This window comes from Bombina bombina, chromosome 7 (genome assembly GCF_027579735.1).
Source record: "Bombina bombina isolate aBomBom1 chromosome 7, aBomBom1.pri, whole genome shotgun sequence".
NCBI lineage: Eukaryota > Metazoa > Chordata > Amphibia > Anura > Bombinatoridae > Bombina > Bombina bombina.
The window spans coordinates 490,351,586-490,367,774 of record NC_069505.1 but is presented as its reverse complement, the minus strand read 5'-3'; the positions used below and the strand labels follow the sequence as shown (position 1 = coordinate 490,367,774).

Here is a 16,189-nt window from a genome sequence, read left to right as displayed (position 1 = left end):
TCAGAGTCAATATTTACAAATATTGACATGATCAGACAAATGGGATATTTTATTATTAAAAATTTAATTATAGAGCACGCTCAGATTGGGTGACCCTAGCCTGCCCCATATGATGAGGCCCCCAGGAGCCCCATGATGCACTGGGCATCGCCATCTTTAAAGCTGGAGGGGGAAGGGGCTATATGGGGGCTATATTGAGCTATTTTATAAAAATAACATATTTTTTTTATTTTTTTTTAATATTATGTTATTTTACTAAGTGCCTCGACCCACCGAGGCACTTAGCACACTTACAGAGCATCAAAAGCCTGCCCGTTGGCTTCCGATGCTCTGCCTGACTGCTGGGCTCCCTATGGAGTGAAAAGGAAGTCATCAAAACAGAGCCCGGCAGTCAGGAGCAGTATTGCAGGATGCCTCAGCATCGAGGCATCGCTGCAATACCGTTTGAGCGGCGGGAAGAGATCTCGATCGCTTCCAGCGCTCAGATTACCTGAGGACGTGTCAGGCACGTCCTTGGTCCTTAACTGACACCCTTTGAAGGATGTGCCTGACACGTCCTCGGTCGCCAAGGAGTTAAACAAGTTTCCAATTTACTTATATTATTTAATTTGCTTCCTTCTCTTGTTATCCTTTGCTGAAAGGTTTATCTAGAAAAGCTCAGGAGCAGCAAAGAACCTAGGTTCTAGCTGCTGATTGGTGGCTGCATATATATACCGATTGTCATTGGCTCACCCATGTTTTCAGTTAGAAACCAGTAGTGCATTGCTGCTCCTTCAACAAATGATACCAAGAGAATGAAGAAAATATGATAATAGACGTAAACTGGAAAGTTGTTTAAAATTGTATGTTCTACCTAAATCATGAAAGAAAAATTTGGGGTTTCATGTCCGTTTTTACATTCTTAACATAATTAGCAAAATAATGCACGCTATGATTATTATTATTTTAAAGTTAGCAGGTCTGGTTATATACTGTATGTATTCTAGTTGCAAGAAAACAGTGCACCATTGAATACCAGTCTTAAACCAATCAAAAGCTGCCAGGTCATAAGAATAAAATAGGAAAAGGCGGGGCAAAATATCGGATGTATGAAGGACTTTGTTACAAAATAATTACAGAACTAAAAAAACCAATGGGCAGCTGCTTCCCAAACCTCAGAGCCCCTCAATTTAAACAATAAATACATTATTTTAAATAGACCAATTTATGACCCAAATTAAGACTTGTGATTCCTTATATATGACTTCACCAACCATCTTCCCTCAACAATCTCATTTCTCTCTCCTTTAGAGGCTTACAACGACTCATTTTTTTATAGCCGCATTCACTAAAACTCTTTGAACGGATTAGACGAAGGTTTTAACTGCGCTAAACCGATAAGGAGAGAAGAAACGACATATAATCCTGATTTAAGCTATTTGTGCAGTAAAGGCCTCTGTTACCTCTCCTGTATGTGTGTAGGGGACACAGGGCAATCTGTGGCTCTAAAAACAGTAACCATCTGTGAATGGAGAGTGGGTGAAAATCCTGAAATTTTTCATTTTACTTTCTGATTATGGTATAGAGATATATTTAGATGTCAACTTGCAAAATACTCTGACAGGAAAACAAATTGCTAAGGCACAGAGAAATAAAGGGCGATAGGGGCGATATACTAGAAAAAAAAGGGGTAGTGTGCAGGCAGAAAAGAAAATGAAGATGATAGGACATTTGTTTTATGAGTGGTGAGTGACATTAGAATATGTAAATAGAGGCTTGTATTTTATTGGTGAATTCCTCATGCAAATATAGTTTGAGAACAATTCTTTATGGTATAGTTTACAGTTCTTTAATATGTTAAAACTGGAACTGGAACCTTTAATAAGTAAATATTTTTTTAATCAGAATTAAAGGGATATAAAACTAAAACTTTTTTTTTTTCCCCTGATTCAGATAGAGCATGCAATTTTGAACAAATTTACAATTTACTTCTATTATTTAAAGGGACAGTTTACTCCAGAATTTTCTTTGTTTAAAAAGATGATAATCACTTTATTACCCATTCCCCAGTTTTGCAAAACCAACACAGTTATATTAAAGGGACACTGATTTTGTGATTCAGATAGAGCATGCAATTTTAAGCAACTTTCTAATTTACTCCTATTATCAATTTTTCTTCGTTCTCTTGCTATCTTTAATTGAAAAAGAAAGCATCTACATTTTTTTTCTTGGTTTAGGACTCTGGACAGCTCTTTTTTTATTGGTGGATACATTTATTCACCAATCAGCAAGGACAACCCAGGATGTTCACCAAAAATGGGCCGGCATCTAAACTAACATTCTTGCATTTTAAATAAAGATACCAAGAGAATAAAGAAAATTTGATAATAGGAGTAAATTAGAAAGTCTCTTAAAATGTAATGCTCTATCTAAATCACACACAAAGAAAATTGGGTTCAGTGTCCCTTTAATATACCTTTTACCTCTGTAATTACCTTGTTTATAAGCCTATGCAGACTGCCCCCTTATTTCAGTTCTTTTGACACACTTGCATTTTAGCCAATCAGTGCTCACTCCTAGGTAACTACAGGGGAGTGAGCACAATTGTATCTATATGGCACACATGAACTAGCCTTTAAGGGCTTAGAAATTAGCATATGAACCTACCTAAGGTTAGCTTTCAACAAAGAATACCAAGAGAAGAAAGCAAATTTGATGATAGAATTAAAATGGAAAGTTGTTTAAAATGACCTCATACCCTGTCTGAATATTTATCCTTATGCACACAAAGAGAGAACAATTGAAAATGAACATTTTAGTACCTCTTTCTCTTTTGTACCTTCTAGTTTACATAGCTTTTCTATAACAAGTAGAGATTTACTGCAATTGTCAGTGTAGGCAGAATATACAATAGCAAAATTAGCTCTTACAAATGACAAAATACAGGAGCTATTTTTAGACAATTTAGTACACAGTTCCTATAAGTATGTGGCAAACTGCCTGACCCAGCTTCATATGCTGCATATTGATTACTAAAAGCAGTGCACAAACCCATTTACAGTTAGTCCTATTGACCACAGTCAACGAAAGATAGAAAATGTAGCGGTTTCAGGCAATTTGCAGCATTTTGCTGCATACTGAGATTGCTAAATTTACATTTTGGCCTCTCAGAGGGTCTTATTATCTAAAGGCATCAAGCTCCACACGGAGTTTGATAAATATGCCCCATTGCCTATACTATGATATCCTGGTTGAATTCTCAAACCCCTTAAAGGGACACTGAACCCAAATTTTTTTCTTTCATGATTCAGATAGAGCATGAAATTTTAAGCGACTTTCTAATTTACTCCTATTATCAAATTTTCTTTATTCTCTTGGTATCTTTATTTGAAATGCAAGAATGTAAGTTTAGATGCCGGCCCATTTTTGGTGAACAACCTGGGTTGTCCTTGCTGATTGGTGGATAAATTCACACACCAATAAAAAAAGTGCTGTCCAGAGTACTGAACCAAGAAAAAAGCTTAGATGCCTTCTTTTTCAAATAAAGATAGCAAGAGAACGAAAAAAACATGATAATAGGAGTAAATTAGAAAGTTGCTTAAAATTGCATGCTCAATCTGAATCAAGAAAGAAAAAAATTGGTTTCAGTGTCCCTTTAACAACCAACGTACCCTGTAAATTGCACGGCTGTTAAGGGGTATACTGGTGCATCTTTACCAACATCGTTGAAGCTGCATTAGTACTGCATGCCTCACTTCCGGACATCTGCAAGACCTGCACTTTTTCCGGTTAAGTTAAGGATTTTTTTTTAATACGATCGCATTTGTCGGTGAAACGGTGGCATAAAATGTACCAAAATGGGACTAGATCAATACGTTGGGTTGTCTACTAAAATAAAGTTTTGCGGATTGCAATCATCCTGATCCGATCTGGCTGATTGACAGCCCCCTCTTGTGTGTGAATGGCTGCACACGAGCAGGTGCGGCATTGCACAAGCAGCGTTATTCAATGTTAAATGGGGCAACGTACAGCAAACTTCATCGGCTCTCCTGATGATAAATCAAGCACTTAGTGTGTTTACCTGATCCCAGAGCTCCCGACCAACGCACTATTGTCCCAGGTTTGAAGCTCTGTGCCGACATCTCTCCCACAGTGGATTACCACTGCTTCTTAACTCGTCTGCCACCTCTGAGGTGGCGGACAACAATCCACCGGATCGCATACGATCGGGTTGATTAACACCCCCTGCTAGCGGCCGATTGACCGCAAATCTGCAGGGGGCAGCATTGCACAAGCATGGCTAGAGAAATACTTGTGCCATAATAAATGCTTACAACATATGCTGTCGGCATTTATCGATGTGCGGCAGACATGATCGCTACAGCGGACCATGTCCATTCGCACTTTGATAAATTGGCCCCTACATGTGCAGCTCCACCCCTCCTTTTGCTCACAAATCACTGGTGGCCCATCAACCACAAGCCCCCTCCCTGTCCCAGAAAGCAACTGTTGGAAGGTATGTGATCCAAGTGCAAGAAAATGCAATACTCCAGTTATATCTCATACATAGTTTGGGCAGTTTAACTAATTCAAACACAGGAATTACTGACGGATTATTTTTATTATAGAAAAGTAAGGTAAAAAACATCCCATACCGATTGGAATTGGAATGTGACAAATATTTGTCACTGTAATATACTGGTGATATATTTTCTGATTACTTTATGATGTAATGATCGTTTATTTAGTGCTTTTATAACTGTTATTTATTTATTTTGTATTAAACCTAGGAATCTGTTTGCCTAACCTCTTAGGAACATATGACAGAATTTTTCCGTCATAAAATAATTGAGCAAACTGAAAGCTGTGTCCTTAAAGGGTTAATTGAGTTAAATTACTGTTTATTCCCCTACAGAGCACAGTGGATAAGCTTATCAAAAAGACAAACTTGGCTCTGGTCATTGGAACACATTCCTGGAGGGAACAGTTTATGGAGGCGATCACCGTCAGTGCAGGTGAGGCGACTAATGTGTTCTTATGGCTTTGTTGTAGCCTGTCCATAACATGAACTTTACTGCCCCCTGGTGGTGAGTCATGTTAAAGCTGTACATTTTACACACAGAGAAGAGGAGGGTGAGATATAATTGTATATCTTATACAGAGAGACCAGCAGAGTGAGAGATAACTGTGTATCTAATACATAGAGAAGAGCCGAGTGAGAGATAGTTGTGTATCATATACAGAGAGATAGAGGTAGAGTGATAGTTGTGTACCTTATATAGAGATAGGGGCTGGGTGAGAGATAGCTGTATATCTTATATAGTGAGGAGCATGGTGAGAGTTAACTGTGTATCTTCTACAGATAAATGAGCAGAGTGAGAAACTACTGTGTATTTTAACCCCTTAAGGACCAGCGACGTACCCTGTATGTCGCTGGCCATTTTTTGGGACTTGATTGTTTTATAACGTGGTCTTGCCACCAGCGTTGAGACTGCTCTATTCCACAAAGCCTGCTCGAGGGAGGGCATTAATAGCGTGTTCTTGCTAGACTTGTGCTATTATGGCCTGAAAAAAACCTTAACGACCAGTGACATACAGGGTACATTGTGGTCATTAAGGGGTTAAACAGAGAGATGAGCAGAGTGAGTGTATCTTATACAGTGAGAGGGACTGGATGACATATAGCTGTGTGTATCTGTATCTTATACAGGGCCTGATATTCAAAACCTTGCTGCTCAGGCGAGATATTCTGAGAAGTTTTGTCGGTGCGGCGAGGCCCTTAAAAAATTTTTTATTTAGAAACACAAATTGAGAAAATCTTGAGAAATGTTTATGTTGCTATGTAGTGTTCTGTATGTGAAACAGAGACTCCTACATTACAATACAAGGTAAAAAAAATCCCATAGATCTCACAAATAGAAGAGCAGGATAAGAGATAACAATGTATATTATAGAGAGATCAGCTGGGTGAGAGATACCTGTGTATTTTATACAGGCAGAGGAGCAGAGTGAAACATAATTGTGTCTTTTTTACAGAGAGAGGAACAGGATGAAAGATAGTTGTGTATCTAATACGGAGAGAGGAGGAGAGTGAGAGTTGGCTCTGTTTAGAGGAACAGAGTGAGAGTTGGTTGTGTATCTTATACAGAGAGAGGAGAACGGTAATAGACAGCTGTGTGTCTTTTGCAGATGGAGAAGCAGGGATAGAATAAAGTTAGCTGCACATTGAGATGATTGCTCTATGGCTCTTGAGGTATCCTATATAGGATAATTATTTAGGACATGTGGGTGATTGTTTCCTCCTTGCCCTTCCTTTTCAGGAGACGAGGATGAGGAAGATGATGGGCGAGAGGAACGCCTTCCCTCCTGCTTCGACTATGTCATGCACTTCCTCACAGTGTTTTGGAAAGTCCTGTTTGCTTTTGTGCCCCCCACGGAGTACTGGAATGGTTGGGCATGCTTCTTTGTCTGCATCACTATCGTAGGGATCCTCACGGCTGTCATTGGGGATCTGGCCTCTCATTTTGGCTGCACAGTTGGGCTGAAGGACTCTGTCACAGCTGTGGTGTTTGTTGCTCTTGGCACATCCATTCCAGGTAACAGCAAGACTCCAAATGCGAGACTTATGGGACATGACTTATTGTATCTCCACGCATAGGATGACACAATGACTCAGACATTAGACACTTATGGGTCATGATAATTGTACCTCCAGCCATAGGATGACACAGTGACTCAGACACTAGACATTTATGGGTTATTATTATTGTACCTCCAGCCATAGGATGACACAGTGACTCAGACACTAGACACTTATGGGCTATGATTATTGTACCTCCAGCCATAGGATGACATAGTGACTCAGACACTAAACATTTATGGGTCATGATTATTGTATTGACATAGACAGGAGGGATGTTTGGGCCATGATTGTTTTGCTTACACCCATAGGTGGGTTATGGTTATTGTATATCCATAGGATGACACAGTAACACAGATACTAGACTTATGAGTCATGATTTATTGTACCTTCGCCCACAGGATGACACAGTGACATAGACAGAAAGGACTTATGGGTTATGATTATTTTACTACCACCCATAGGATGGCACAGTGACATAGACAGTAGGGACTTATGGGTCAGGATTATTGTACTTCCACACATAGGATGACAGAGTGACACAGATAGTGGGTAAATTTGAGGCCTAGAGATTACTCCTCATGTTATCTCACCTTGTCTTCTCCCCAGATACTTTCGCTAGCAAGGTGGCAGCAACACAGGATCAATATGCAGATGCATGTATAGGAAATGTGACGGGCAGCAATGCTGTGAATGTCTTTCTGGGTATTGGTGTGGCCTGGTCTGTGGCAGCTATTTACCATGCCTTCCACGGAAGAGACTTCAAGGTTGAGACGGGCTCCCTAGCCTTCTCTGTGACACTTTTCACTATCTTTGCTTTCATCAGCATTAGCATCCTGCTCTACCGTCGCAGACCCCATATAGGAGGTGAATTGGGAGGCACTCGTCTGTCCAAAACCCTCACTGCCATGTTCTTTGTTGGCCTCTGGCTCCTCTACATTCTGTTCTCCAGCCTTGAAGCCTACTGCCATATTAAAGGCTTTTAAGGAGGTGATGTAGAGGAGATTTCATGGACAACCTTCTCCTCAGACTGAGTACTCAAACATTCCATGAAACCTTGCCTATGTCGGGCTTGTTTCATCCAGTTAAAATCAGTCTGGAGGGATGGAGGGCAAAAAAAAAACTGAGATTAATTTTAAGCTATTTATTTATTTTTTTAACATGTCCTGCTCCAATATTTATCCACATCATCATCTTCTAATTTTTGACCCCACTGGCCCAGAAAAAAAGTAAAAGTATCTGGAAGGAAATATGAGAGGGATATAAGTTCCTGAGCTGCAGATATGGAGAAATGGAACAAAAGAGAAATGAGCTAAAGGAGGAAAATGATAGTAAAGATGGAGGCCACACTATGTATTATGATGATGAGTATCCTAAGGTGCAGAAGGAATCCTGGTCCTATTATGTTAACCAGTACACAAACATTCATGGGTTTTATCACCAAGTGCAACATATAATGGTTCAGGCAATGAATGTTTAATCCAGGAAACGGAAGAACCTTACTCTACACTTTCTCAGCTTGAATTGTCAACTTCATTTTAAAATGACAAGGTAACTTTTAAAGGGTGCTGGATTTTTTATGAAATAGGGTAATGATAGAAATATCAACATGTTATTTCCAAGCTAGTTTGGAGCCAGCTGTGGTGCTAGATAGGACTAGCCTAACACAATGTTGCAGAGACCCACACCTGCAAAAAAACTATTTAGAAGACATAGGCCCAATGGCTCCTTTATTTTGCTGTCTCCATTTTAGGATGGAAAGTGTTCATGCCCCCAAATATCCTCCTGACTGAGGTGGATGGTACAGACAACAATACCCATAATGCCCTTTTTCTGGGTCATTCTTCAGTGAGTGGGATAGGTTCCAAGACCCAAAGTTCTATCATAAGTGTATTGTTCTTTGATGGGAAAGCAACATTTTTATCTTAATAGTCTCTAACCGAAGAACCTATACAATATCCCTATTATGTCATGCAAAAAAGGTTGTGCCCTAAAGTGTTGTTGTGTTACTCTTGTTTGAGAGTTTAATCTAAGTAGACTCTTAATCCTCCTTACTCTAACTTGATGTAGGAGTAGGGCTTTAAGGAATGTGTAATATTGACAGATATGTTCTTACAGCTTCCACTGCCTGTCATATTGTCTTTAGTGATGGTTTACACAATCCCTAGTGTCCTGATTCCAAATCAATTCATTTTAATTGGTTCTGGGGTCCCCAAGCCAGCCAATCAGGATAAAGCCATTTTCTAGGCTCTGTTTCCTACACAAGATATTTATCTACCAGTTTATTAATGCTTGAGTTCTTTCTAGGCTACAGCATTCAATCACACTGCCACAAGTCAAGCCTGGACTGAGACTGGCCAGTTAGTTTTCAATTGCCCTTTGCCAGAGCACACACATAATCAACGCAAAATCTGTAGAGACGACACTAACTGATCACCGGTGGTTTGCCTTTCTCATTATTTATCATAGATTACCTACTCCAAAGTTTGCAAGCTACTAGAAACAAAGTAGAAAGAGACAAAAATGCAACCACATTCAAAACTATCATCCTCCATTATTTGTCAAGCACATTATTATTTTTACCATTTTTCTTCAAAGCTATAGAGACATGTAATTTGACTAAAGGATGCCCATCCAAAACAAGTGACTTAGATACCTAGGTTGGATGGGTCACATATGTCTAGCTGTTAGTCTTCCAAATCCCTCAGTACCTAAATATTTTTGTTTTAAACATCATGCAGTGACTTTATGTATCAATACATGAAGCAGTCCATGTGGCTACTATTATAATATTTCATTGTTTCTTGGATATCATTTATCATCATTAGCTGAATGTGGTTAGATTCTGCACTGGTTGGCCATAAGTGGTAAGAAAATAAAGTAATTTGGTTATGTGGGAAGGCAGGCATCTGGAAATACTTGGATTTGCCTCCATGACCAAGACTGGCCACATATCTTAAAATTTCATTTTACCTCTTTCCTTAACTGTTTCACAATTTGACTGGTATCTCCAACTGATCAGAAGTTGAGTCTCTCTCATTTCCAGACGCACAAGGGTTGGGCTTTCTGGGGGCCCTTCCCACCCTCTTGTCAGCACAGCCATTGAACTTTCTGCACGCCAACAACAGGATTTAACAATTTGTTGGTTGCGTGTTTTAATTGGTGGAAGAAGGACACACAACATAAAGGACTTGAATAAGCACAATTGCCAGGTCATATCAACCTTGGACATTGTGCTTGGAGGCTGGTGGGTACTTATTGTTTTTATGTTTACCAAAAAAAAAAAAAAATTAAAAATGTAAAAGCATTGGAGCCAGCCTCTCTAAACCCCTAAACCAAGTGGGGACATCTTGTATGTTGTGAGGATACCTTACTTCCCTTTTACTGGTAATTCTCCCAATGTAGCTGTTTTATATGTAATGCTGGACCCCATATGCCTCTCGTGTTTTAGTCTGTGTATCTGCTCAATGCTTTTTCTTGATTATTTTTTGTTGTTTGTCCAATCTTTTCTGTATCCCACTCTTTCTGTAACTCTTTCTTTAAACCTCAAATTGTATCTTCTCCTACATCCTTTCTTTTCAAGACCTATTTCCTCAACTATATATTCTGTGATTCTGTCCTTTTATCAATATCTCTTTGGCTATCAGATATATTATTTTTTTCTCTTTTGACATGTTTCTTACTTCCTCTTATTCTTTTTATTTTGTATTGTCTTTAATATCTCTTCCACTGTTTGTAATATCTGTTTTCTCCTTTTTTCTAATATCTGCTTCTTCCTCTTTCTTTCTATATTTCATCCATCCCTTTATTTTTTTATATCTGTTTCCCATTTCCTATTCCAAAATATACTCGTTATAATTATATCACTCCCTCTTTTGATAATTATATATTTATACATCTTCATCTTCTGTCATCCATTATTTGTTTTCTAATACCTATCTAATCTTCTAATATCTCTTTCCACTTTTTCCTTAGGTTATGTTTTTACTTGGTCCTCTTTGTACTTTTCTGATACTTACCCTCTATTCCTCTTCTTTATTATTTTACTGATTTTTCTTCTAATATTGCTTTTCTTAGATTTTTGCTCTTTTTTTCTTTTTGTTCTCTTTTTTATTTTTTCTCTCCCTTTTAATATCTATTTTCTTTCTTACTTTATTTCCTCCCCTTAGTACTATAAGTTTTAAATTCCTCTTCTCTCATCTGATATCTCTTTCTTTACCTTGATTTCCCTACTTTTCAGTATATTACCTCATCTTTCTTTAACCATTTCTTTTAATACATTTTTATTCCTGCCTCTTCTGATATCCATGTTCTCTGATCTGTTACAACTATGTCCTCCTTTATCTTCAGATACTAATTACCTCCTCCCTCATATGATATCATGCCCTCCTTTCTCGTCTGATACCCATCTCCTCCTCTTTTGACTGATATATATGTCCTCTTCTTTTGTCTGATATCCATGTTCTCCTCTGTTGTCTGATATGCATGTCCTCCTCTCTCGTCTGATAACCATTTCCTCTACTCTTGTCTAATATCCATATTTCCCTCGTTTGTCTGATAACTATTTCCTCTACTCTTGTCTGATATCCATATTCCCCTCTTTTGTCTGATAACCATTTTGTCTACTCTTGTCTGATATCCATTTCCCCCCCTTTTTTCTGATAACCATTTCATCTACTCTTGTCTGATATCCATTTTCCCTTCTTTTGTCTGAGAACCATTTCCTCCTATCTCATCTGATATTCATGTCCTTTTCTTTTATCTGATAACCATTAGCTCTTCTCTTTTCTGATAACCTTTTCCTCATTCTCTCTCATCTGATATTCATGTCCTTTTTATCTGATTACTTCTTCCTCCTCTCTTGTCTGATATCCATTTCCTCCTTTTATGTCTGATATGTTTTCCCTCTCTTCTTTTGCCGGATACATTTTCCTACTTTCTCATCTGATATCCTCCTCTCCCTTCTTATACTTATTTACTTCTCATTCTTCCAATATCCATTTTACCAATCTTTTATGACATTTATTTCATCCTCTCTTGTAATATCCATTTTCTACTCTTTCCTCCTCTCTTTTGTTATATCAATATCATTGTTTCTCCTGTTATACTTGTTTCAATCACTCTTCCAATATCCATTACTCTTCTATTTTCTGATATGTTTCTTCCTCTGTCTTTCTATATCCATTCCCTCCTCTCTCTTCTTATATCTATTTCATCCACACTTCCATTTTCTATTAACCTTCTCTCATACCTGATATCCATGCTCTCTTCTCTCTTCAATGAGAACCCAACACAACGTCCAACCCACCTACCATCCTCGGACAAACCATCACCCCCAGCGCTAAAGTCAAAAGCCTTGGAGTCATCTTTGACTCAGACGTGACAATGGATGCTCAAATAGGATCAGTAGTCAATGAATCTTACTACCTTCTTCTCCTGCTACGTTGACTAATCCCCTTCATCCCTGAAGGAGACACCGCAGCTGTAGTTGGAACAACCATCAACTCCCGACTTGACTACGCAAACTCCCTCTACTTAGGACTCCCTAAATATCAAATCTCACAGCTGCAAGTTGTCCAGAACACAGCCGCCAGACTGGTAACTGGAAAAAAAACCTGGGAATCGATCACCACGTCCCTGAGGACCCTCCATTGGCTACCCGTGAAGGATCGTGTTACATTCGCCCACAAATGTACACAAAGAAAAGCCCCAAAATACCTCTGCGACAAAATGAAACACTACACCCCAGATTGCCCCCTCTGGTCAGCTAACCAGAACCTCCTCCTCCACATACCCAAGACCCGCTACAAGTCTAAAGGTGAACTAAAATCCGCAGTCCAAGGACCCCGGGTATGGAATGCGCTACCCACGGGCATCCGCTCAGAAGAAATCCATCTTGCCTTCAGGAAGCAATTCAAGACCCACCTTTTCTGAAGGCTCAGGCTGCTACTGGCTGAAAAGCACCTTGAGGTGATTTAGTTTGAGGTGTAGCGCTATACAAGTTACTCATTCATTCATTCATTCAATGATTTAATTCCTTTTCTCTCTTACGATATCCATTTTATTTTCTCTCTTCTGATGCTTATTTTCTTCTCTCTTTTCCAATATCAATTTCCTCTTTTCTTTTTTGAAATCCATTTTTCCTCTCACTTTCAATTTCCATTGCCTATTATGGGCTAGATTACAAATGGCTATAAAAATATTGCACCTGCGTTAACTTGCGCACATATTACAAGTTGAAAGTAAACGCGATCACAGAAGCGTGAACTAAATTTGCGCTTGTCTTATTAGCGCGACTGAAGACCGCTAATATACATTAAAATAAAGTATATACGCTATCTAATAAAAATTATTTACATAAATCTAAAAAAGTTATAAGGGTTAAAAGGTATATGGTACATGACAAGATAATTAAATGGGAAGGGCTATATTGTATATACTTACATATACATGTCTAAATATGTGTATGTGTGTGTGAGTATATATATATATATATATATACACACACATATATGTGTATACATGTGTATTTATTTTTATATGAGTATATACTTTATATGTATATACATACATACTTTGGAGCCCTTTCCACTCAAATACCTGAAAACTTGAAAAAATATTTGTATTACATTTTAATATTTAATAATGTGTTTTACTGTGAATGTACTGTAAATATTTTACAATCCAATGTTTTCATAGGAGAAAATGTTCTATGTATTTTTAAATAGATATTCCTATAAATATATATATATATGTATATATATATAGTATATACCTATATACATATATATTTAAAAATAAATAGAAAATTTTGTTCTATGTGAAGAACATCGGAATGTTAAATATTCATAACTACCTTTGGTTTAGTGCTGTAGGCTTAACTCCTGTCGGGTTAGCACACGATCAATGAGTGTTAGGTTAGAAGCAGTTAGCGAGGTCGCAATATTTTAAGTCCTCAAGTAAGTCCGTACCGACTTTTTCTTGTGCACAACATTTTACTTGTAATATGTGCTCTAACCGGCACATGTTACAAGTTTACTTCTGGCGGTGTTTGCTTCTGAGCAAAAGCTTTAAATAGCGTGCCACTTGTAATCTGGCTCTACGTCTCATGATATTAATGATCTGCTCTTTCTCTCTTCCAATATTCATTTCCTATTCTTAGATCATGACCTCCTCTCTTCCATTATTCAATAACTTTATTCTTTATCAGTATACATTTATCCCTTTCTCTTTTGATATTCATTTCTCTTTCAGTATCCATTTTTCCAATACTCATTTTCTCATCTCATTCGATAGCCATTTCCTTTTGTCTTCTGATATTTGATTCCTCCTCCTTTTTACAATATTAGTTTCCTCCCTCTGATCTGATATCGATTTTCTTCTCCCACTGTTTCTTTCTCCTATTTTTCTTTTCAGTATTTATTTCCAATGTTATTGCTTTTCTTTTATGTTTCTTCTTTTCTTTCTTTACTCAGTTTTTCCACATTTCTTTTATTATCTTCAAGTTTCTTGCTATGTCCCCTTGTGTTTTGCCCTTAACTCCATATTCCTTGCCCTCTCCTACCTTGCTAACCCTCCCTCCCTTATGTCTCTATGTCTGCCTTTGCTAATAATGAACAGCCCCACAGCATGTCATATTATTGCAAGAAAAAAGTATATATAAATTTATGAATATAATTATTTATTTTGAAAAAAAAAGGTGTTTTTGTTTTATTTCATTAATTAAGATATCTGAGAATTCATCATTCTCTGAGGATTTGAAGTGAAGGGGGTGGGTGGGCATGAATTCATGATATTAGGGAGTATTTGCCCATATTTAGAAGGTGTATTTGACCCAATTAAAAGTGATGAACTCCCCATACTCAGATCCCAAGGAATTGGTAATACTGTAACCCAGCTGGTAAACACAAATGTGTCTGATATTGTTCCTGATGTACAAAAGCAATACTTATATAATGTGGTGCTGATGTTACCATCACCTGTATTACAAAGATGGGGGCCTCACAGGTGTAACTAACACGAGAGATGTCAATAACTCCCAATTGCTAACCTGTCTAAAAAAGCCATAAATAATGAAGATATTGCCATAGGTACATGGTTAGAGGTTTAGTGGGGTGTAGCCTCCAACATGAGAAATATTAATACAGGATATTAAGGGGTTTGTAAACACCTTGTAATTACAAGACAAGTCTTGCTATAGAATAATATATTGGCCAAGGTCTAAACATTTTTTTAACAAACCAACATCTTGTTTTGGTGCAATTGTTTTGCCAAACACCACCATACCAACAATCTCAATCTAAGATTCACATACGAACACAGTCAGCATAAAATCAATTTCCTAGATTTGGAAATCAACAAAAATGAAACTGGACAAATTAGCACTAAGATGTACAGAAAAGCAACTGCTACTAACACCTTACTACATCAGACCAGTGCTCATGCTCCCAGTACCCTTAAAGTGATTCCTAAGGGAGAGTTCATAAGATTGAGAGATAACTGTTCCAACACTGCAGAGTACAGACAAGAGGCAGTCAAACTATCAAACAGATTAAAATAAAGAGGTTATAGCAATCGATCTGTAAAACGGGCACACTCACAGGCACTTAAAATGGAATGACAAAACTTGTTATAACCTCGTGAAAGAAAGTCGGACAATGTCACTAGACTTATCACCACTTTCAATCCCCAAATGAAACAAGTTATTGAAATAATTAATAACAATTGGCATATTTTACAAAATGACCCTCTCCTAGCTAGCCAAATAGGCAGTCAGGTATCGATAGTCTACAAAAGGCCTAAACATCTCAAAGACATGTTAGTCACAAGTCACTATGTTCATACATCAAAAAAGATAAGCAAATCTCCTGGAATGTTTCCATGTGGCACATGCAGCACACGTCCAAAAGTGTTAAAAATGAAATTTATACAAGACAAATATGGTAAAAAAAACATTTGTTAACATCACATTTCTCTTGCACTTCCATTGGAGTTATATATGTATGGCAGTGTCCATGTGACCTATTTTATGTCTGCATGACAACAAGGCAAGCCAGAATATTAGAACATAGCAGAAATATCTGTAATGCCACAAAGGATCTAGAAAAAGGAAAAATCATTACTAGTGTTGATAGACATTTTCATAATATGCATAACAGTAATGATTCAATGATGAAATTTGCAGCACTACAACAAGCAACCCTTGGAATTAGGGGAGGAAATGTAGAACAAACCTTATTAAGAATGGAGTGCAAATGGATTGATTTATTAAATTGTGTCAAACCATATGGTATGAATGATAATAACAACTATAATGTTTACTTATAAAATGCTAAGAGATATTCATACAGTGCCACATTCACTCTTCACATATTATTGTTATACCAGAGTAAGCAATTATTCTGTTATAGCGAGAGCAGACAAATAAAACAAATATATATTTTTATTAATTCTTTATTGTTTAATGGTTTACCATTAATTAACATATGGACTGAGCACACTGCACATTTATACACTAGGCACAGATAAGATATCGTTTTACCAACAGCACGTTGAGTAAATGGTAAATTA

The 16,189-nt window shown here is 37.6% G+C and overlaps 1 protein-coding gene across 2 annotated transcripts in view; it reads left to right on the top strand.

The window, feature by feature from the left end:
• Window positions 1-7,956, top strand: part of SLC8A2 (solute carrier family 8 member A2) — a 253,348-nt gene extending 245,392 nt beyond the window's left edge. For both annotated transcript variants that reach the window (XM_053689092.1, XM_053689091.1), the window contains 3 exons: window positions 4,895-4,994; window positions 6,300-6,575; window positions 7,229-7,956. In XM_053689092.1, coding sequence (XP_053545067.1) covers window positions 4,895-4,994; window positions 6,300-6,575; window positions 7,229-7,605 — 753 coding nt within the window. In that variant the 3' untranslated portion in view covers window positions 7,606-7,956. The remainder of the gene's footprint in view (window positions 1-4,894; window positions 4,995-6,299; window positions 6,576-7,228) is intronic.
• The last annotated feature ends 8,233 nt before the right edge of the window (window positions 7,957-16,189 follow it).